The sequence below is a fragment of the Dermacentor albipictus genome, chromosome 4 (assembly GCF_038994185.2).
Source record: "Dermacentor albipictus isolate Rhodes 1998 colony chromosome 4, USDA_Dalb.pri_finalv2, whole genome shotgun sequence".
Classification (NCBI taxonomy): Eukaryota; Metazoa; Arthropoda; class Arachnida; order Ixodida; family Ixodidae; genus Dermacentor; species Dermacentor albipictus.
Genome location: NC_091824.1, coordinates 81,394,028 through 81,417,910, shown reverse-complemented (window position 1 = coordinate 81,417,910; position 23,883 = coordinate 81,394,028). Strand labels below are relative to the sequence as shown.

The 23,883-nt window shown below is 41.7% G+C and overlaps 2 protein-coding genes across 4 annotated transcripts in view; one reads left to right on the top strand and one right to left on the bottom strand.

Moving 5' to 3' along the window:
* Positions 1 to 20,585, bottom strand: part of LOC135913349 (PTB domain-containing engulfment adapter protein 1-like) — a 54,056-nt gene extending 33,471 nt beyond the window's left edge. The window contains exons 1-4 of one of the 2 annotated variants that reach the window (XM_065445944.1): positions 20,450 to 20,585; positions 5,631 to 5,760; positions 3,638 to 3,655; positions 838 to 902 (exon numbers count right to left, since the gene is read on the bottom strand). In XM_065445944.1, coding sequence (XP_065302016.1) covers positions 838 to 902; positions 3,638 to 3,655; positions 5,631 to 5,691 — 144 coding nt within the window. In that variant the 5' untranslated portion in view covers positions 5,692 to 5,760; positions 20,450 to 20,585. The remainder of the gene's footprint in view (positions 1 to 837; positions 903 to 3,637; positions 3,656 to 5,630; positions 5,761 to 20,449) is intronic. The other variant, XM_065445945.1, reaches the window with a different exon arrangement.
* Positions 20,586 to 20,848: 263 nt separating this feature from the next.
* Positions 20,849 to 23,883, top strand: part of LOC135913348 (SH3 domain-binding protein 5-like) — a 38,655-nt gene continuing 35,620 nt past the window's right edge. For both annotated transcript variants that reach the window (XM_065445943.1, XM_065445942.1), the window contains exons 1-3: positions 20,849 to 21,179; positions 21,271 to 21,333; positions 22,067 to 22,195. In XM_065445943.1, the coding sequence (XP_065302015.1) occupies positions 21,096 to 21,179; positions 21,271 to 21,333; positions 22,067 to 22,195 (276 nt within the window). In that variant the 5' untranslated portion in view covers positions 20,849 to 21,095. The remainder of the gene's footprint in view (positions 21,180 to 21,270; positions 21,334 to 22,066; positions 22,196 to 23,883) is intronic.

Sequence of the window (23,883 nt, the reverse complement as noted above, 5' to 3'; positions counted from 1 at the left end):
CAGAAAACTGCAAATTGTTGGGTGACCATGTCATGCCCCCTTTATTGCAGCTACGAATGAAGCTCACAACCTCACTCACCAGACAAAATTCATGAGACAGAAATGGATTAAATCAGCAGGCTGAACTCCGACGCGAGTAAAATTTGGGTGAACCAGTGTTTGTGCCAACCAGTGGCATCGTCTAGGCTCTAGGGAGCTACGGTTAGAAAAACCACACACATTTAACAAAAAAAAAAAAGAAGAAAGAAAGAAAGAGAGAAACTAGTGAATGAAGCACCAATTTTTACAGGCCAGAAGACTAGTATCTGCTAAAATATTTAATTATGTTGTGGGGATTTACGTGCCAAAACCAATTCCCATTATGAGGCACAATACAATGGAGGACTCCAGCTGAATTTTGACCACCTGGGGTTCCTTAAATGCACTTAATGCACGGTAGACATATTTTTGCATTTCGTCTTCATCGAAATGTGGCCATGCAGTCGGGATTTGATCCCACGCTCTTAGGCTTAAAAGTGAAACACCGCAGACACAAAGCCACCATGGCAGCCCTTTTGCGACTGCTCAATTTTGTGATTGCATAGTGATGAAAAGAGCTCTGCAAGTCAACTCAAGCAACGCAAGAAATGCTAACTGGCACAGTGGCATGACCAACAACAACAAGGAAAGAACAACCCAGCAGCTGCAATCTGGAACTCAAGCCTTCTGGTGCAGTTAGGACAGCAGTAGACATCCAATACAAGCGAAACATGTTTTAGGATATGAAAACATGGCTCATGCAATTGGTAAATGATAGACGAACAACAAATGTCTGGCTGTGGCAAGTTCTCAACATACCTTGACCAGATATGCAACATGTCCTTTCTGGAGAGCATCTGCTGGATGGATCCATCTACGGCCGCCTACGATAAGCAGAAGGACGAAGACTCCCATAAGAAAACTATGCATAAAAACCTGCATCACATGACTAGCATTAACGAAAGAAACAGCTCTGATGTACGCATGATGGTCAAAACTAGAGCACAGTGTGACTGAAAGTGACAAGTTTTAATAATTTTGTCACCTGCCAACCAGCAGTGGCATATGATATTAAAAAGCAAATTAAACCACCAGTATAGGAGTTACTTAGGAGCAATACTACACTATAAAATCTAAAAAAATTGTGCAAGCTGTTCCCAAGGTTAGATTTTATACTGTCTTCATCTGGGCTCTGAAGAAAACTCAGGCAGGCATTAAAGAAAAAGATGCCATGACTGTGCTTGTACATATTGGACTATAGCGCCTTGCACAGATGTTTTCAGAGAACAATGGCTATATTTATTTACTCAGGTACTCTCAGGGCCATGAGGCATTACAAAGAGGAGTGATAGTGTGAACAAACAAATTTTATATAAGAGCAGATATACTAATACAAATTTTCTTCACTTGCAGTTTTGAAAGATGCAGGTGTTGCAAGGGAAACGACGGATGTAGGCAGGTGATTCCAGTCTATGCTGGTTTTTGGAACAAACGATTTGTAATAACATTTAGTATGTCAATTCGACACCATAACTTTGAGATGGTCAATGCACGATGACACGCAATGAGGGGTGGTGAACAGAAGTTGTTAAAAAGTTTTGATTGAAGTAATAAAATTTGTGAAATACGCATAGTCTGGTTTGGTGACATTATGCAAAAAGGTAAGATCTTAAGTTTTTTTTCATCTGTGAAACACTCGAATGACACGAATCGCTTGAGAGAATGAAGCATGCAGAATGATTCTGAAGTGATTCTATGGATGTGATTAGTGATCTAGTTGGGGGATCCCAGACAGGTAAGGCTTATTCTACCTTGGATTGGACTGAAGTCTTGTATATCAGTAATTTTAAGGATACTGGGGCCTTGGAAAAGTTCTTGTGAAGGAAACGAAGCATGTGATTGGCTATGTTAATAATGTTTTCAACATGTACGTTCCACGAAAGATCATTAGTGAAGTGAATGCCTATGTACTTGCACGAAGTAACCATAGAAGAGAACCATTAATATGATAATTGGGATTAGAATCAATAGCAGGCCATGTTATTCTCATTGATGAGGAAAAGGGGCCCTACCACGGAACCCTGAGGAACCCAAGACACCACTGGACAATAATGGGAACTATGTTCATTAGCTATCACGTATTGTGTACGATTGTGTAAAAAAACACTATCCATTTAATAACATTGACATCAATATTAAGCGCGTTAAGTTTGAGAAGCGATAGTTTATGGGACACAATGTCAAAGGCTTTGGCAAAGTCTAAAAAAATGCAAACTACATCCAGTGAGCAGTCTAAAGCTGCTAACAAGTCGTTAGTAAATGCTATCAATTGTGTTTCACAGGAATGGCATTTCTGAAAATCATGCTGAAGAAAAAAAACTGGCTAGCCTCTAGAAAAGTAACTAGATGGCAATAAATTAAGTGCTCCAAGTTTATAAGGTATTGATGTTAAAGATATTGGTATGTAGTTAACGGACGAAAAGACGTCGCCAGACTTGTGCACCAGAATCACCTTGCCCACCTTCCAGTCACCCAGTAGCATGTTCATCTGTAAGGACTAGTGAAGATAGAGGACAATATTGCATGTAGCATGAATCACGAGGCCATGTGAGCAATTACAACTACATTTTTAATATGAAGTAACCAGGGCCTCAATTCAGAAGTGATAAGCTTGTGGGAAGCGCCAATCCTAATGCTCTAGTCTGCTCTCAAGGCCAGCATGCAGACACCGTTCAATATATGCTTCAGTGCGGAATGCAAGCAGCCTTACTTTGTAATGTTCCATTTAACTTAATTTGCACACTACAGTGCTACCATCATTGCTCAGATATATTACTTTGCATGATAGGTCAGTGTAGATACAGCCCAAGATCGCACAGAGCCTTTTTCTCTCATATTCTGCAAGCTTCCTTAAAGGGACACTAAAGGGAAAAATGATTTCTTCTGCATCAGTAAATTACCGTTCTACAATACCGGAAACACCACTCTTACAACGATAAGACGTTTGGTAAGCTAGAAAAAGCGCAAAAACGAAATACGGGTGGCGACGCCTACTTAAGTTCCCGCACCTGGGGGCTGTGACGTCTTGGATTTTGATGGCATCTTCTAGGGCCTACCAATTATATATAGCGGTACAGATTGACTACATTGTGTTCTAAAGGAACCAAATATTAAACATGGCAAGTTTCGGGAAGCTTTATTCAGCCAACGCGGCCCAAATGCGAAAACATACTTTGGAATCCCTGATGTCACGCTGACGTACAGGCGCTGGGGTTTCGGCGCGAAATTCAAATACTGATACTTGAAACTTCATTTTCTCATCTAATAATCAAACTATCTTTTCGAAATGACTGCCTGCAGGGTTCTCAAACAATGCTGCATTAGTCTATACTAATTGTTTCGCTTTAGTGTCCCTTTAAGTGCCCAAAAAAGCAAATCACTTAAAGATTTAATAGAAGCAAGATTGAATTTTCTGAACTTGTAGCGCATTGTGTTTGCCTAAGAAATTTCATAGAGGCTCACCCTTCTTTTAACCACATGCGTTTATATTATCCTAGCTTTTTTCTATTGACATATGAACTACGAGCATATGAGCATAATATGCTGGAGAAACACTTACCCAGCTCAACTTCACTTTCTGCAAGTCATGCAAAATCAAACTACTATAAGAATATGTACTGAACAGCTTTTTCAGCCATAATGCTTTATCATTACTGCAGGCATACGTTTTATGAGCAATGAAATGTTGTGAAGTGTAACATTGGCGTCCTTGGGAAGGTATAACGTAAAACTATTCCCATCTATTTTTATTCCAAATCTGCCACTAGCCCTCTTTGATAGGTCAAAATGGCATATGGGTGCACCACCAGCCTATATGGGCTGGGCCCAAGCAATTCTGACCTACCACGAAGAGCTAATGGCAGTTTGGGAATAAAAGCAGACAATAGTGTTACGTTATACCAGCCTTGTTTTGTTTTAGTCAAATAAATATCTCCCTGACTAGTTCATCCCAAAATTCTCTCTGGTAAATACTGACAGTGAGAAATAAACTTTTTCAAGATGTTACAATAAATTACAGCAAACTGTTTCGCATGCTTTTAATTTGGGATACATTGCCACGTGGTCTAAAGCTGCTGAAGTCTTCAGTGATTTAAGGACATTAAGAACAATTTTTATTGTTATTCAACAAATTAGTTTTTGGCTAGTTTGCATTTTCTGAAGTACCCAATATAACATATGTTTGCTGCTTTTCATTCTTAATTAAACTGTATTAGTTTGGTTATTGAATGTAAAACAATTGTGGGGTTTTATGTACCATAACCACAACTTGATTATGTATCTTGTTATCAGATGAGGAAATTGTGGGGTTTTACATGCCAAAATCGTGGCCTAATTTGATGCATGCTGTAGTGGGGGTCTCTGGATTAACTTCGAACACCTGGGGTTCTTTACTGCGCATCTAAATAAAGGTACATGAGTGGTCAGGATTCAACCTGTGACCTCGAGCTTCGCAACGCTATGCCATAACCGCTAAGCTACTGTGGTGGATCCTGCATTACATTTCTGCTAGACACATTCACATGCAAAATATATCATGTACAGAATACAATGCATGTCCTAAGACTAACATCTAAGAACTTGGAACTTGACCTTTACTAGTTAGTTAGCAAAGCACACCAGATAAAAAAGTTGTTCCAGTTGGACAAAAGAGTCAACAAGCCAATCAGCCTCATCACACTTTTAAACCTTTTGTTCTATTTAAAGAAACATCCAATACGGCATATAACATGGCCAGCAGTGGACTAATACAGATGGGGCTGAATTGAAGAGGTGGGGGTAGGCTATTTCTACTTGATTTGCCTGACAGTAACAGGAGAGCAAGAAATACTAATCTAATGCGCAACTAGCAATATCATTTTCCTCAACTATTCCTAGTGCCTTTCTAAGTAAGGATAAACTTTTCTCAGCAATCACCTACGTGCTTGAACTTCGTGCAACTGAGTCGAAATTCACCTGTGTCATAATTTGTCTGAAAAATTAGTTTCACATGCATTGTATGATACTTCCACTCCAGGGAAACGCATCACAATAAAATGCACAATGTGACTAATTAAAAAAATTATTGGTGAACATCCTTGTTGGCTGTTTCCTGAAATTTGATGACAAATTTGTTAGCCAGAGAATTAGTGTGAAGAGATTAGGAAATTTAGTGGCATAAGAAGGAGTTTACTTATGCAAATTTTGCTCTGATACACATTCTACTTGCGCAAACATTAGTCTCCCACAAGAACTTTGTACATTTATGCATTCTGCAATTAACTACACAATAACAAGAGGATAACTTAAAAGAGTTTATGCAGCAAAGTACTCATTCACGCAATAGTACCCAGTAAATGTTGTTTGGGTTGAATCTTAACTGTTCAGAATGAAAGAATTGTGTGGAACCTACTCCCAGTAGTAGTAGCAGAAGTGAATTACAGCAAATTCCCACTACTTATTACAAAGAGCAACAAAAACCACAGTGAACATGAACATGCATGAAGACCAGAAAATGGGCAAATTGACACTTTTACATAACCTGCACACTTTCTGAAATGCTCCCATGTACTCACTGCTTTTGACGGAATTCTTGTTGTTTTGGGCCCACTTAAGGAAGGAAGACTGCTTGATCATGATGAGTGGTTATATTTACATACACAAGAACACTATTCACAAGGCAGATCTTGGAGGATGATGCCACACCTGGAGGGTAAAAAAAAAAAAAAAACAAAAAAGCAATTTTGGTTAATGTGGTGCTTATTTGGGCAAGTTGGAATTGTGATATGTTACATGCCCAGCACAGTTTAAACAAACCATGGGAATTAAGAAATGTGGATACAGCACTGTTTTCCAAGTATACACTTGCAGACACATCCATACACGTTTATAGGATAGTCATGACAATCCTATCAATACATACTTCTTCACAGTGTACAAGTGTTTATACAAGAACCATACTTGAACTCATCTCCAAATATAGTATATACTCGTAGGATGATGCACCATCTAATTCTATGTCCCTGCTGTTTATCTGAGTTGCACCATGTGCCATGCCTCTGGTAGTAGTATTGCATTACCTTACTGCATAATTTACAGCCTGTGTTAATCTTTCCTAACATTCATCTACAACTACAATGCTAGTAAAAAATTTCATGGGCACTATGCAAATGACATCTTTGCTTCGAGTGACAAGAGAAAAATTCTTTTACCAGTGCCGTGTTAAGAAGTTGCACTTCCAAAATACCCATACCATTCTTGCAGTGAGAGAACACTGGGAAAGCCAGAAAAGGCACAGAAAGAAAATACAGGTGGCACTGCCGCTTTGAGGCTTTTGAATCAGCTTCTGCAACATGAATTATCACACTTCCGCTGGGGCCTAGTTCATTGCTCTTCAGTAAAAATGGGCTACATTCTGTTCAAAGGGGCCAAGGAGTGAACTTGGCAAGGTTCTGGAACTTCAACTGAGCCAATGTGGTGCAAATAGGAAAAGAATCTGGGGCTGTGAACTAGTGAAGCTGCTTTGAAAAAAAAAAAAAAAACAGCTTTTTGCCATAGTCCTGTCTGTACCTTGACAGAATGAAATAAAAATTTGAAATACGTAGCATCACACTGGCAGACTGGCATTGGGGTTCTGGCACAAAATAAAAGAAAAATGAACGTTCATTTCCTCTTCCAATTACCAACCTAGGGCTAGATTAAGGGCTCCCAGATGAATTCATGCCAGCATACCAGCAGGACTCAGAAGAAGCTTATTGTATAAACAGTTTGACAAAATTAAGCCAGAAACATGTGGAGCAGTTCATTTAAGAGATATATACATAAAAGAACCAGCCTAAACAAATTAAAAATAGACATGTGTACACTACATTTTAGACATCTTCAGAGATAACGAAGATTTAAGAACAGTAAGAAAAAGACTGAAAAATTAGCTGTCAGGCACTAACACTACCACCATGCCCACCACCAAACAAGAATGGAAGTATTTGGGTTGCGCTTTTTATTTCCAACATAGTTACTAATCTAAATGAATGCTCTTAGTCCATGCCAAATAAAGCCTTGTCCATGGAAAAGGACATTAGATGAATAGAGGGATACATATTGAAGTTATCTACGAGGGGCAATTGAGAACTTCTCGGCCTAACCATTAAGAATTTGTTGCAGTCGAACGATAGTTTTGCAGCTCATAGTAGATTTGTTTGCAAAAGCCCATTCCACATTTCTTGCTCACAGCAAATTCTTTGTTTCAAATATTTAAGAATAAGGAGAAGGTGAGCATTATCTGACAAATGAATAAATTGAGCAAACATGCAATTATACAAAACCTGCTGAAAAAGGGCATGAGTGGCCAGGGCATACATAATGATGTGACAAACAGAATGCCCTATCCTATTCCACTGTCAAAAAGTGGGTGGCTGAATCAAAGAGGGGGAACCGCTCTGTCCGAGATGTCCCTCGCTGTGGAAGGCCATGAACTGCCAGTACCACATAAAACAACTAAAACAACAAATTCGGGTATCACAATGGCAGACAGATGTGCGACAATGTTTCATCACAGCAAAAGCGGCGTTGTCATAGGAACAAGTCGGACACATCCTAGCAGTTGTACTGGACATGTATTTAAGATGGCAGGTCCCAAAAATGACCGCAGCAAACAAACACCAGGGACGGTTCATGTCTGCTGCAAATTTCACCTCCTTGAGGCTGATCCTGCAAATTTTCTCAAACAATTTTTTACCATGGACGTAGCATAGGTACACGACCTGCCGCTAAAGTCAAAGGTGCAATAAAAAACAGTGGAAACATTCCTTCTTCCTCATGCGCGCAAAAATTCAAGTCAATCCAATTAGCTGGCAAGCTAATGGTCTGTTTCTTGGTAAGCGAGGATTACCCTGATTGAGTACTTCAGAAAGGTTGAAACAGTGAATGGAACATATTACGCTGCCTAACTGAACCTTTTGCAGGAGGCTGTCAAGGCAGAATGACTGGGCATGTTGAAATGTGTCCTTTTCCACCATAACAACGGAACATAAATTCGTGGGGCCACAACACTCATATTGGGATGGATTACCAGCTGTTTAGGCTTCACACATGGGTTGCACACATTATGAAATTTTACATTGTTTCCATACAGCACCATACTACACAGACACAAATGCCACTGTGGTCACTGCACCTCCCATGCATCTGTCACAACAGCTGCTGTAACCGTGCCAGCATCTGCGATGCATGTGACGTTACAACTGCAGAGGCACAGGCCACAGGTGCCGTCGTGCACAGGTGCCATCGCTACACGCTTTGCCCCTCTTATTCAACAACCACGATATAAAACAAATAAAGCGCATGAAAGCCAACTTGCTGCACTAAGTGCAATTTCTTTATATATATAATTGAAGCGATTAGAGAGAGTTGAAGCTATGGCAAGCGTCACTACATATTCAACTGGAGCAATCTTCTTCTAGGCTCCACATTGTTGAAGTCAACGTTTCAGACTTAAAAAACCACCATGCAACGTTCTCAGCTGCTTCTCCTGGTGCGGTTCCAATAGCATATCTTATCAGCTCAGAACAATTAAATCTCATTGTAACGAAGCGGGAAACCGGCTTTGACGTAGCAACTTGCTGTTTTTTGGCGTTCCCCGATGATATTTCTGCGTTGTAGTGAAGTGCTGAAAATCATTTGCCTCTGCAAGGACAAACTGGACATTACAACTGATTCACCCCAAATAGAACGGACACACCACATTGGTAAATACAACTTGGGAAAATACAGGCCAGTGATGGCCAAATTCACATTCTTTAAACGTAAGGAACAGGTCATAGGAAACGGCCCCAAGCTCAAAGGTACCGACCTTGCGGTGCAGGAAGATTTTTCATTCCAGATGCGACTGACTGGGAAGAAGTCACCAAACCAAAAAAGTTGCATACAAGCTTAATGTCGATAAGCGAAGAATAAATGACAGTGTTTACGTGTACGACACCGCTAACAATGACGTAATACTATCTTCAACACAGCAAAGGCATAGCTTGGCGACACGTGTCGCCAGAGAAAAAAAGATTGATGCTTTATCATAGCAGTGCACACTGATCTCCGTTTCACTAACATACGCAACATCCTAAATGTACTGAGCGTTGTTCATATCTGGAAGAAAACTGTAAATCTTACATTTTAGTACTAACTGAAATGTGGTTGCATCAAGACATTAGGAACGACGAAGCCCTGCCTGATCTGAATAACTTCACCATCTACCAAAATGATAGGAGTGACAAATGGGGAGGTGGGGTGCCGACTGCAGTAAAATGGCATAGAACGTTCTTTCCCATTCATATTCCCAGTCAGAGATTTTGTGGGCTTGCATCACATTGCCATTCCAGGTGCATTTCAGGTGCATTTCTGCTGTCGCGAGGTTCCACAAAAGGTCCAAGAGCAATAAGATCATCTCAATCTCGCACACGCAGGTCAGGAAAGTGGCGAGGATAGTGCGCCTCGTTCAGTTATGCCAAGGAAGGGGTTTGGGGGAGAGGTGCTCTCCAGGCAGCTGCGTGCGCACGCCCGGGCCGCTGCGTCTTGAAAGTCATCTGTGACGGGGACAGAGTCCGGCCGCGCACTGTGTTTTTGCAGCTTAGTTCGTGTTGATGCAATATGCAGCACAAAGGCCATTTTGCTTGCTGCTGATGCCACGCTTAGTCGCTCCAGTGTTATGACAGTGAGTTTCTACGATCATTGAGCGAGATGTGTTCCATGCTTGCTTGTGCGTGCATGATACCATGCTTGTTAATTTAATTTAGTATGCCTATGTTTACAAAGAAATATGGCCGATAAAACTACTATCCTTATATCGTATAGCTAGCTGTCCAGTAATTTGCAACTGCAATTGCTGCTTCGCCTTTCAGGTGAAACCGACAGTCTGTTAGACCACCAGATAGTACCCAATCTCGTCTCCGATTTGCATGATAATCTCACTAAAATAAAACCTAAATTTCTAAATGCAAGCATTTCCTACTTGGCAACTTCAACTATCTCGAAATTGATTGGTCAAGCTTAAGTTCTCGAATGTGTGACGGCGCTAATTTCCCTTAGTTAACTCTCGATCGATTTCTCATTGGTCAACTAGTTCATCAGCCTACCCAAGGAAACATGCTTGACCTCGTCTTCAGGTCAGTTACTGACAGTATTAGTGCTATTTCTTGTTCTGAGAGATTTAGTGATCATGTGCTGCTTAATTTCCCAGCTTAATTAATTTCACTTTTCATTTCTTCAGGCACACAATGCACACATGCACTAGCATATACACATTCTTTATTATAACCGTGCTGATTACTACAATGCGACTAATCTTGGCTGGCAAATATTTTGCAACACATACTTTCCGACGTTTTCTCAGCATTCGCTATGACAATTGGCCTTTATTCAAACATTCTTTACTGGAATTAATACACTCCTACCATTACACTCCTTTTGCATGAACGCAACTAAACCATGGTTTCACCGGACGCTGCATGCACTAAACAACAAGAGAAAGCGACTTTTCAATTCTGCCAAATGCCTTGGCACACCAGCTTCATGGCAGACATGTAAAACGGGCAATAAAAAATATGGCGGTGCCATCGGTAAAGCCAAGTTCAAATATTCCCGCGACCTTCAATCGCTTATGGCGCACAACATCAAAAAATTATGGAAAACGATATTGCCTACTAACACATCAGCTCTTTTTCCCTTGTTGAATGAGACTGGTGCTCTAGTTAATCGAGAAGTATGCCCACTTATATTCGATAATTATGTTGCTTCAGTGTTCCTGCAGGAACACTGAAGAATTTAAGAACTGTAAGATTGTGAGCAAAGATGGCAGCCAAATAACGCGAGAGATAATTGAAGCCGCTGAGATTGCGCATTCGGGGAGTATGTGCCTGAGCACGTCCTCAGTCTCCCTCAGTGCAAAGGAATTAGATTTCCTCACGCGCTTATCTGAAATTTCGTATCCTGTTCCTTTTTTGCGATGTCAAGTGCAGCAAAAACGATCACGTGACAAAGCCGGCTTGGCGTTGGTAGATGGCCATGTTTGTCAAAACATTTCTTTTTGTTTATGTTCTTTGTCGCTACCCCACCCCTCCGCCCGAGTATCTTCCTGTATTTATTCCACTCACAAGGGAATAAAACGATAGTTGCAAGTAGCATTCTGTGGTGTGTGTCTTCTGTGTGTCTTGTCAAAATGTTGCACAATCCAACCTCTAATATGCTATACCTACACGCTCAGTCGTCAACCTTGGCAAGTTTCACCTGCAGGAAGACCATTCTACCATCAACAGATGTAGGTTACCAATACACGAGCCCCATAGAAATTAATACTGCAGCAGATACTGTGTCACTGGTATTTGCAGCATTGATAAACAGTCTTAAGATATCAATTTTCGCCGGTGTTACCATAGGTACAAAAACTCCCAAAAGTACTGTCATACATTCAAGCAACATTCTCTTTCATATGTTTTGTCAGTTGCTAGCTGGAGAAATACCAAAGGACATGAAAATTGGCAAAATTTTCCAGTCACGAATACACGTAATTTTCACTCCACATCATTGACATTAGTCCCATGCAAGACCCTTGAATAGACTGTATAAAGCATTGTGCAGCATCTCGATAGTATTTTTTTTACTAACCAGCTTGGGTTCAGGAAAGGCTTTTCACATGAGACTCAACTAATGGAATTTGCTAACAAACTGCTACACTGTATGGGCCAGAACATTCAAACAGATTGCATATTGAAGTATAAAAGACTTCCAAGAAGCATTTGGCCATGTCATGTATTCATGTTTAATACCAAAAATCCCATTCCTTAACCTAGACTCATTAACAACCTCATGGATAAGGAAGTTCTTGTCATCTTGCAAACAGTCCATAGTTGTTAAGTCACTCATGTCCATTTAGTGATGTACTATCTGGTGTACCTCAAGGAAGCATTCTGGGCCCATTGCTGTTCCTCATTTACACTAACGACCTGCTATGTAACATTAAATCAACCATTCGTTTGTTTGCAGATGAGTACATAATTCACCGCAAAATCTGTTCATCTTCAGATCACCTAGTGCTTTAAAGTGACCTCGATCACACAACCACTTGGTGCACATCATCGCAAATGCCACTTAACATAAAAATATGCAATTTATTGACATTCAGCCAGATAAAAGTCAACTCCCTCCAATTAATTGCTCAATAATACCTTAGTGTCCTACATGTGTTCATATATATACTTCAGTGCTCCTTTCCTGAGTAACCTCTGCTGGTCCACTCCCATACAGAAAGCTGTTAAAATGTTTATTAAAAGAAACAGCTAAAGCATCATGGTATCTAAAACAATTTCCATGGAACTCCTGCAACTGCCTGTAAACTCACCTATACAACATTTGTTCGTCTGCAACTCAAGCGCACATCACCCATTTGGTCACCTCGTCAGGCTTATTTAATTCCCTTGAATTGGTTCAAAATCATCCCGCACAGTTAATTTCCAGAAATAACTGCCACTCGAGTCTAACAAACATTAAATCATCGCTTTTTCCACATGGCAATCATGGACATTAGTCACCCTAATCTGTATTTCACAAGACAGCCTATAGTGCCAATCATTCAACGCTGCCTATTGTACAACCTTACCATACCTCATGTCGTTTACACAACCCTCTAAGCTTCAATGCATTACTGGTAGAACCACTGCATTTAATTCATCCGCTTTGCCATAGGCTATCATTCACTGGAATGGTCCTGCGGAGCACATCGTGAACATCCGTGATCCAGCAAGCTTAAGGTCCAATGTAAAAGCCATCTTTTCCTAATTACTAATGTGCCATTAATTGTTGTATAATGATGTTCTCACTTTTCAGTGATCGGTACTAAGAGTCAATAAGCATAATATAATCGTGTTGCTGATGCTCCTGACTTGTACCCCCATGTATTTTATATATGCATATATGGTACCTCTTTGACTAAGGCAATGTATTGAGACCCTTTCATGTTGCCCAACTGCATTACAACAAATATAAATTTCTTGCTGGTGTAGTGGTCCACACACTTTCACTCCTGACTAAATTCAGAGTACACCTAGCACGCCACTCCTAACGAATAATTAAGCATGCATTGTTTCCATAACCAGCCTTCATGGGCAAAAGACTGACGGTGCCTAATTTAAAAGTACTATATGGTATCCATTCACAAAAAGCTCAATTTTTTAGTTCTCATTTGAATTGCTCCATACACAACTCATCTGTCCACAATGTGCACAGATGTCAACATAAGGAAATTTCACTCAACTCTGATTGTTGTAATAAATAACACTAATCTAGCCAAAGGCAAAATATTTTCCACTCATGTCAGCAGATTACCTACTGCAAAAAGCAAATGTCTACAAAAGCAGGCGAGAGACCACGGCTTAAGCGACAGAGTAACATCACAAGATGTGGAGGGCTACAAAATAATTTTGACTTCGTAGGGTTCTTTCATTACACTGATTGACTGGTAGACAAACACTTTTACATTCTATCCCCACTGGAATGCGATTGCAGACATAAGGAATCGAACCTATGACCTCATGCTATCCAGTAACAAGGCCACAGCCACTAAACAGGTGTGACGATGTGCAATAAAAATCAGTGCAATGTAGTTTCAAATACCATTAAATCAAAAACAGTCATGCAAATAACATTTAAGAGTAAAAGAATTGTTAAATTTTTGAATGCACAGACAAAAAAGTTATGGACTATGGCTGCATAGAAAAGATGTGATGCTAAGAGTGCAAAACCAAATACCCTGCAATGAGCAGTTTCGTAAGAGGAAAACGGTCCATCTCAAACAGGCCTGGTGTTGAGTTTACTGTAGCAAAACTTGAATAAACTTTACGGCAGACAAAACAGGTTACCTTGAGACCCGACTTTTCTTACTAATTTTCTCTCAACATGTTAGGAACCAGGCAAGGCGTTTGGTCGATTTCAATGCTTTTGAGCTTTTCAACACTAAGATTTATGAATATGAGCCGAAGAATCAAAACCACTTCATTGAACTGAGATTTGACTATTGCTATTTTAAAGGTGCATGCTTGCACTCAAGAGAAATGCCCTAATGTGTAAATCACTTTCGAGATATTAAGTGCATCTTTACGATGGAAGCGTTCTTTCAAATGAAGGTAAAGGCTAAACCTTTGTCTGAAAATCTTGTTGCGGACAGTAAAATTGGCAACATCAATGACATTGTAGCTTTCAATGTAGCCTGATGCATTTGGGTCCTTTCCTTTCTCTGCAGCAAAAGCCAACAAAAGTTAACTGTGACAGACAAATTTCTCATTTTGTAATTTACACTCACTAATTATTAACTAGCAGAAAGCAGACAATGCCAAAATTTATGATGTCATAGTTGGTTGGTCCAAAATATATAAAAACAGCACCACCAAATCTTTCATTTTCGAACCTTTTTCGGTATATTGATCTACCGATGGCAAGACTGACATTTGTAACGTACGTAGTGTAACCTAGAAATTAAGCCTAATACAATCTATGCATTCTGTCTTTGAATGTTAGAGATATGCTTGACAAGACCTGTTCCTAAAACCAAGATATGTTTTACTTTTTCTGACGTCTGTACACAATTGTGCAAGCAGAAAAACATGTTTTCAAACAATTTGTCATGCTACTGCGTAGCACCTGAGATGCAAGTGCCAGTGCTCGCTTATTTTACATACAGCACTTCCATAAATTAATGACAACATGCCCACACTCATGCCAGTGTGCAATCAAAACGTGAGGAAACAAACTAGAAGGTGGGCTTCTCTATTAAAATTTGCCAGTGCGTGTGGCAACCGAAGTAATTTGTGGACGCTCAGTTGGGAGCCAATGTAGACATAGTGCCCAATCATGTTATTCCATTATGATACTATGTGAACCATACCTTCACGACTAGTGCATGCGTGGTAGTTCACCAGTGACCACACTGCTTTACAATTGCAACAAGCAGTATTTCCCGTGCTTTATTAGCACAGAACAAATGTGCCCTATCTGCAAGCTTTTTATTCTAGCTACTGCACAACTAAAAATTTGAAGATGAAATAATAAAACAATAGGAACAAGACATCAAAAGCAACATGGCTTATTAAACAGTAAAGTAAAGTTGCAATCCTTTATAGCGTCTTAAAAAGGGGACAGTATTCTCGAGCAATCAGTTTCAGAGATGTCACTTTTGCAAGATTTCACACCCCTAGTTCCGGTTGCATTGGTACCTCGTCTATGGGCAACAGCATTCTAGGCCCTGCGCCAAGAATGCGTGCTTGGCATTGTGCCAGGAATGGCGACATCTGGAGAGGCCAACACCTTCAATGATAGCCATGCCAAATCTCGCAAGAGTGAAGGTCTCCCTGAAAATGGTTGTCTTAGAATACTGGCCTACATTGGGGACTGCAACAACATTGAGTGCTACAACCTTGTTGAGTGTACTTACACTGCACAAGTATATATATAAAAAAAATCTCAGCGCCCTTCCACTCTGAAGAATGAGAAGTGAAGCTGTGTATGCAGGTCCCTTCATGGCGAACTGCCCGTCCACCAGGCGTCGGCCTGACATCGCCCTATCTTCGGTATCGGCTCACGTATGGAAGTGCTTAATTAATGCCTGCTTCAACTCTGCCACGGGTTGGCCTGGCACATGGAACTATCTTCAGGATCGGCCCACGTATGGGGAGTGTTTACGCCTACTTCACCTCCGCCGCCAGTTGGCCTGGCATTTCACTATCTTTGGGATCGGCTCACGTATGGGCAGTGCTTAAAGCCTGCTTTGCCTAGCCGCGGGTCGGGCTGGTATTGCACTATCTCCGGGATTGGCCCACGTTCGGGAAGTTTTTTGCTTACGACAAAAAAATTTCCTTGGAAGAAAATTTACTGCTTAGGGAATTTCACTTCTGCCACTCATACTATAAATGAGCCTTATTGCATATTATATATACATTATGGCCAATTTCTCCAGGACCTGGACGTGGTGCAGTTCGCAGTTTTTCGCAGTGGATGCAGTTTTTCTTTTTTTGTTACAGAAAGAGGAAACAAGAGCTAAAGGCCATATGGCCTGAGAGGGGCTCTTGCTCTTAAGCGCATTTGGATTACATGATAATTCAATGTACGAAAAAAGTAAATATAACAGGAACGAGCAAGAACGATGTAGAAAATACAAATAAACAAGATTATTTGTACATTATACAATGACTATGTGAAAAGACATATTATGCTTCAATTTTTGCACATTACAGCGGAGATTACAGCATACATATATAGTGCATAAAAAAAATTTTAATGCGATAGCATTTCATGTATAAGTAATTTGATTATAAGAAGGCTTTTTATACATAGCTTAAAATGAGGTGCATAAAAATCAATTTTTTGCGCAACAATGTTTAGTAGCCTTGGTATTTGACAGTTTATATCCCGACGTCCATAGTTAGTACGCGTAAATGGTATTTTTCTGATTTTACTACGTAATGGGTATCGAGTTGAAGTGGGTATGCTAACAACATGGAGTCTGTTTTTTTATATGTAAGAGTAACCTAAAATAAACACTTGATAGCCATAAACAAAGGACAACTGCCAAAACATCAGACTTCAGATAATGCAAGGTGTCCTAGATAATGAAAGATTTGATAGAAGTCAACTGCCAAATGAATTGAATCTGCTGCATTTATTAAATTTTTGTTATTATAGTTCCACAAATATTTAAAAATATGTTTATGGAATTTTAATTTAAAGCAGTTGAAGCTTACAAAAGGCCTCACAAAAAAAAATGATGCAATTACATCATTCTCATGTTACAGAAAGACAGGCATGCAAAACAAGAAAATCTTCCTTTCGTTCATGTTTTGTAGGCTTGCTTTCCACATAAATGAATTCACGCAAACTTTGTCAGCTATCTGTTCAAATCTGTGAACTGCATGTGACAGATCAATTAAATCAGACAGGTTTGAACTATAGTACTTGGCTTTGACAATGGCAAACCAATTCAAACTTTATAGTTCAGAACCTACACGCAAAGAAAGCATGCTGTCAATTCTAATGAGGCAAACGTAAGGATATTAATCAGTCAATGATACAACATTTTCTCTTTCATATAGTACGACCTAAAATCATATCTAAACAACATTAGAAAGCTACTCTACAACTGCAAAAATAACAAATAGGAGGCTGCAATATTTACAATATAAGGATGAATCAAACAACCAAGACCAACAGAAATTCTGAATGCATTGCATATCTCGCCTCAAGTTCAAGCTCCTTACTTGTAATTCAAGCCAAATCCCTTCCTGAGATGTGCAAGAAATTGCGTGGCTCTTTTTTCAAGGACAGTCCAAGTTTGCTAAGGCACTTGAAGTTGGGCACAGAGAGAGTGGCTGGTTGCTCAAGGTTGGCAAAGGAGCGCGTGACCTCCTCCCTTCTCAGTTGGCATAAGTGAAAACAAGAGTTGCGCAAAAGGCAAAGGAAAGAAAATCCGGAAGATGGGGCAAGGCACGAAGTGGGGAGGAGCGAGGAGGACGCCATGAGACGTGACCAGGACAGGTAGGTAATGCGTGGCACAGGCTTCTAATGGAGCAAGAGAAGCAACTGGCTATCGCACACTGCCGGGTTGGAGTAGAACAACAAAGAACAGGATGCAGGAATTACGGTACACGGACAGACAGACCCTCACAAAGGAAAAAAAAGGGTTGGAGTTCTCTAGACTTTTCCAAATCCACAATAAAGGGAACACATGACAACAACCATACATGTGCAACTTTTTTTCTAGGACACTTGGAACCCCTTCCCACATCACTAGTCCCCATCGAAAATCACAATGCATTTGTGAAAGTATTAGCTAACATTTTAAATGATCATACTGGATAGTTACTAGGTTTGCCTATGTTTTTATTGTTATGCTTATACACTTTTTTACAATAGTTCTCCATGACTGTGCTCATGAAAACATTTCGTTTGACACTCATCATAAGCTAGTACAGCTATTTTGGGTAGCCACTGCTCTCTGATGTTTTCTGACCTTGAGAATAATTGTAAGTAAATAAATCCACATAAAGCTGCAACAATAAGCACATTTGTCAAACGAGTTTTGTTGGCATATGCTACTCTGCTGATGCTGTGTTAGCGTCAGCTATGTTCTATTTTTGCTCAAGGAAATAGTTATTGCTGGGTACATACATTTGCCATGACTGAATACATTCCTTCATTATCAGGCATGTTTTCCCGACTACCATATCACCTTTTCCAGTGACAACAAGGCACTGCAAAAACAATGGCAATAACTTAGCACTCAAGCTAACTTGAATTGTACTGTTTGGGGTCCATTGAAAAGTGCAAAAGTTAATGGAGCGTGCATGGCTGCATAAATATCTTGCAGCAACAAGAATAGTGAGTCACGAAAGAACCTATTCTTATATGGAATGAAATGTGCACATGCCTAGGTAGATTCGTAGCACACGATCATGGTTGACAATGCTGACCGTTTTCCTATCCATGGCCCTTTAGAAGTAGCTAAAACTGGGTGGGAAGATGTGCCACCCAATCACTGGGACTAAGAAACATTAAAAATGAAGGCACGTTTAACCATCAGCAGCAGCTACATAGTAGATGCTAAAGGGTGCCAGTAATATGTGCAGATGTGTGCAACCTAGCAGAGCATTGGTGTGCAACCTAGCAGAGCATTGGTGTGCAACCTAGCAGAGCATTGGTGTGCACTCACATCAGTTCGGGCGCCAGAAGTAATTTCTTGTTTGCTTCACACAGGTGTAGTACAATGTGTATTTTCGCACGGAGTTACCGCCGAAGCTTGTCACGCAGGCTTGTCAGTTTCGCCCGTCCCTAGGGCAAGTTCGACTCGCTTTCAGGAGCGTTCACTCAGAACGCGTCGCTGCTATTTGCGCGTCCACCCGAATATAACTTTCCTCTACAGCTTCGTGCGTACAGACTCCACGAGTGGAGGAGTCATGTGACGAAGCTTTCCTTGTAGCACAGCCAGCGCGTCCGATATTCCGGCCGATTGCCCTTTTCACCGAAGGCCCGAGAGACGTCACGGCAATTTGAGACCGCGTGCCAGCTAGTCAGTGAGGCGAATTACGGGCCGCATACTTGTCCCCGCCCGGGGAGGCGAAGGAAGAAGACCGAGATGGAAGAACAATGCATCAATAAAACGGGTCGACGAGTTAAAAGTGTGCGCTCAAGAGAGGACGACAGGCTCTCGCCGCCGACACACAATAGCGTCTAGTCGCGGCAGCGATGAATGCCTGCAGGGAGCCCGAAGGCCGCCCAAACGTCAGGTTGCGAACGCATGGTGCGACGGCTGGCGTTTCCCTTCAATCAGCGCGCCGACGCGACAGGTTTCTTGCGTGTCGCCGCGGCAAGCAGCGGGCTGGACACGGCTGGTCAAATTCTGGGTACAGCAGCGGAAAAACAACCGCGCGCGGAGCCACGAAAGTGCGGCAGCTGTCACGGCACCGTTTCCGAATTATATATGTGCAGCCGCGCCAATGTTGTCAAAGGGCCGAGAGAGCGCGACAGGCCGCCAGCTGACCACAAGTGACGCGGCTGCGGCGCACCACGGCCATAGAGAAAGAAATTCCACGGCCAAGAGTTATCACAGGTTTTGCTCGGACACAAGAAGGCTCGGTCTATGGCTGGGTCAGACACACCGCCAGCAGCGGCTCGCTGCAGTCCTATTTCTCATAGAATGACGCTGCAGCCGGCGCGCCGTCCGTAAACGCTTCAGCGCTCAGGTCAGCGGTGAAAGAAGCGGACAGGAAAGAAAACGAACAAAAAGGAAATAACACCAAAGCAAGCTCCCGACTGCGACGGCCGCGTGCGCTCGCGATGTGTGCCTTCTCATGCGACGACCACCGGCAGATTCTGCTGCGTACGTAGCGAATGTATCCACAACGCCCCGAACAGTTGCATAACACGCCGCCTCTTGGAAACAGCATCTGAAGGCCAAATACTGACGCATGCTGAGTCTATTACCTGCCTGCAGCGAGCCTACGGCTCCGTAGCACACCCCCCCACTTCCTCCCTTCACAAAGTCGCCGGAATAAGTTTCGCAGCAACTCGCAAGGCGACCTAAAGTCAGTGCCTGCTAGTGAACGGATGCACGGTAGCAGAGAGCGAAGTTCAGCGTGCATGCATGACACGCTTTCTCAATTATTAGGCTTACCAAATCCATTTCACAAGGGAGGAAGACCGTCTCTAATGAAAATTACACACAAGGAAAAACAAACATATAAGCTATACCGAACTGGCAGCGGGCTGGGGCAGGGGCGATGCAACCAATGGCGAGTGCAAAAGCTTTCGTTCTCCACCTTCTATATTGTTGGGAAGGGAAAAATAAAGCAGGCTGCACCCTTACCTGAGTTCAGAAGTGGTTCTCCAACATGACAGCATTCACCATAGGCATCCAAACCAGAAACAAAGTTCGCCCATGCCGCCCACAGTAGTCCGCTCCCAACAGGACTTCCCAGCTGCGGGGATCTCTCCTCGGAGCTCTGAATGTTTTTGAGAGAGAGAAAGAGTCACGTGGCTGTACAAATTTACAACGTATCTGAAGTAAGTTATGTAGCTAGCGCCACTCCTAGCGGGTTTTTTTTTTTAGATCAACGCAAGATTTTATTTACAGCAAACTATAAAGCTTTAGGTATAGGCCAATTTATGTCAGGTATAAATATAAATTTTTAGATAGCTTATTTTTTATGAGATAATTACATTCTTACCTCATGCTCTAGTTGTGATTTGTCTAGTGAGAGGAATGTGTCGGCCATGTTTAAAGGTAACAGGCAGGCACATCGGCAGATAGCAAGTCGCTGTGATGGCTGTGGAAAGTCGGCATCGTCAGCGAAAAAGTCAAGGAAGGACAAGGAAAGCAATGTACATGTGACAACATGGACGAATATCTTGTTGCGTTAGACGATTTATCTGTCCTTAGCTGCTGATAACTGTTTCCGTGTCGTGCTTGATCGTGGCTGAACTCGTGCGGAGGGACCAGCCCAAAAATCGATATGTCCACCGCGTTCTCGGACGAAGGATCTTTGCCAGACAGCAGTGATCAAGATGATCGGGAGCCCCTCGATCAACGAGTCCAGGTGAATATAATTCACACTGTTGCCAATGACGTAGATATTGTCATCCTGGATAGCAGTGTGCGCGTGTTGACGAGTCACTTTCGCTTTGCAGTTTGAACTGGAACGCCTGAATACGGCCACAGAGCTTATAAATAAGCTGGAAATCGAACTTGATGTGAGTAGTATATGTTATTTTCTCGCAGCTAGTTCATTGTTTCTATCGCCTTACATGGTCGATACAAGGGCACACAAAATGGTATAAATTACCGCGCTGAAAGTTGCATCTAGAACACGCAAGTGCATGGCGTGCTGCGGTGCGAAGAAAGCGTTTGCCCTGTGCTTGAGAGAGAATGTTTGTGCGCAAGCAAGGAAAGACGCACTGATACCATCGAGTTTTGAGAGCCTACCTAGAACCGAGTACTATTTGGACCCGGCCGAGAGTTTACAAACACCCAACAGCTAGGAGCACCCAGCTAGGTGTTTTACAAGAGAAAAAAGAAAGACCTTGGCACTTTTTCTGACAACCTGAAACTGACAAATGCACTGTAATGTTTGCAATACGAAACCTGAACTGCACTCTTTTGTTAAGGTTACTTGCTAAGGCATATTGAGGATTTTTTTTTTTTCACCGCACCTTTCGTATGCATACTTTCATACTCTTGATCTCGGATATGCCTCTCCGGTTTTTATTTATTCTACATCGGACACACTGGTCGAGTGCTGTACGTGTACACAGCCTGATTATACAAGATCAGGTTATTGAGCCTCATAATAAACCATTCACCAAATGTGCAACCATAATGGTAGTGACACACATGATGCGAGTTATGCCAACAGCAGTATTATTCATTCATAGTTACTATATGTTGTCCTAACCAATATTGATCTGTTCTCACGATGCACTGCAGGAAGCAAGGTCAAATTTTCGCCTGCTTCTGTCGGAGTCATCACAGAAGATTAATCAACTTGCCAAAAAGCTGGGAAGCCATGTAGAAAAAGCACGGCCTTATTATGAGGCTAGGATGAAAGTGAAAGAGGTGAGATTAATGCACTTTAATGATAATCTTCGTAATGTTAGCCAAACTAGTGATATTCGTTTATGAACTAATTGAAAAAATGCTGGCACATTGGCTCTGCATGGAGCTTGCGTTACGAATGTGAAGTGAGGACTGTTTCGCACTGGAGCTGTACAGAATACTGGAGATGTGGGCTTGTTGCAACATTATGAAAATAAAAGAGCACACAAGTAACAACGGGGACAAAAAAAGATGACACTATGGCACTGATCATGTCATCTTTCTTTGGTCTCCATTGTTGCTTGTGCACCATTTTTTACAGCGAAATTTTTACCTCTAGCCCCTGTATGCATTCCCCCACATGCATTCCCACAGGGGTACCACCGCCGGTTTACGTCTGATGGGCGACAGAAATGTGTGTGCCGATCCTGCAGACAGTGCAGTACCGGGCATGCGTTCCCAGGGGGCTATCATGGCCAGCTTGTGTCGGCGTAGTGTGGTGCCGCATGAAAAACATGTATAATTTCATAATTTATGAAGCCCATGTATGCAGCCTAAACAGCTTTGTTGGTAATCCATCCCCATGTGAATGTTGCAGCCCCACGAATTTTTTTCATAAGGAGCTGTACAGATTCAGTTACAAAAAAGCCTCATGCAAACTTCAAAAAGAAGTGAGCGTGTGTAAGTATGGTATGTTATATTGCATTTCTTGTCCAATGAGAGTGACTTGAATAATCATAAACAATTATTCTTTTGCATGTCCAAACAGGATATGAAGTTATTCTTTGAAAAGCACTCGTCATGCAGCGTAAATGTTTATTCCGGCCTACTTACCGCACTTGCGAAGAAGCTTCCCCTGAAGAAATGGGAGGGGAGGCCTGAAAGGAGAGGGACAAAATTTCCGATTCTGTGACGTCACCTGCTTCTACCAAAAATCAAGGTGCAGGTTCCCACCTCCTAGCTCCAAGTTAGACAAATATTGAGGTGACTTCAAAGCAGAACCTTCCCCAAACCAGTGCACCTACATCGCATCTACCTCAAACTGTACCCAGATGACTTGTGTAAACCATGTAGGACAGAACACGCCACCCTAGAACACATTCTATGGAGAATGTGCACATGAACCTCCCCTATGATATTTACAATTAACTCACGGCCCTCAGTCCCCAGCAGCTGCAGAGCACCTGTCCAAGGCTGCGGTCAGACCTGTAATGCAGCAGAGGGTGCTAAGAATTCTTGGGTCCAAACAGGCCGCTAGTGGAAACTGACACTGTCAACCTTTAATTGACAAACTCTGTCGAGGGAGGCTAGCTTAGCAGTACTGTTCAAGGAACTATCTGACGTTGTTTGGGATATCATCAACCTTAGTGAGATTAGAAGAACTGGTGAGGCTTATGCATTGCTGAATAACAGCCATGTCCTCTGCTATAGAGGTCTCCCTGATAAGAAGCAATACAGACTAGGATTCTTAATCCATAACGACATAGCGAGCAACATTACGAATTCTACAGCATTAATGAGAGGGTAGCCATAGTTGTAATCAAACTTAATAAGTATAGATTAAAGGTAGTACAAGCCTATGCTTCAACATTCAGCGACGATGAGGAAGTAGATCAGTTTTATGAAGATGTTGAATTAGCAATGAGAAAAGTGCAAACTCTGTATACAGTAGTAATGGGCAACTTCAATGCAAATTGGGGAAAAAGCAG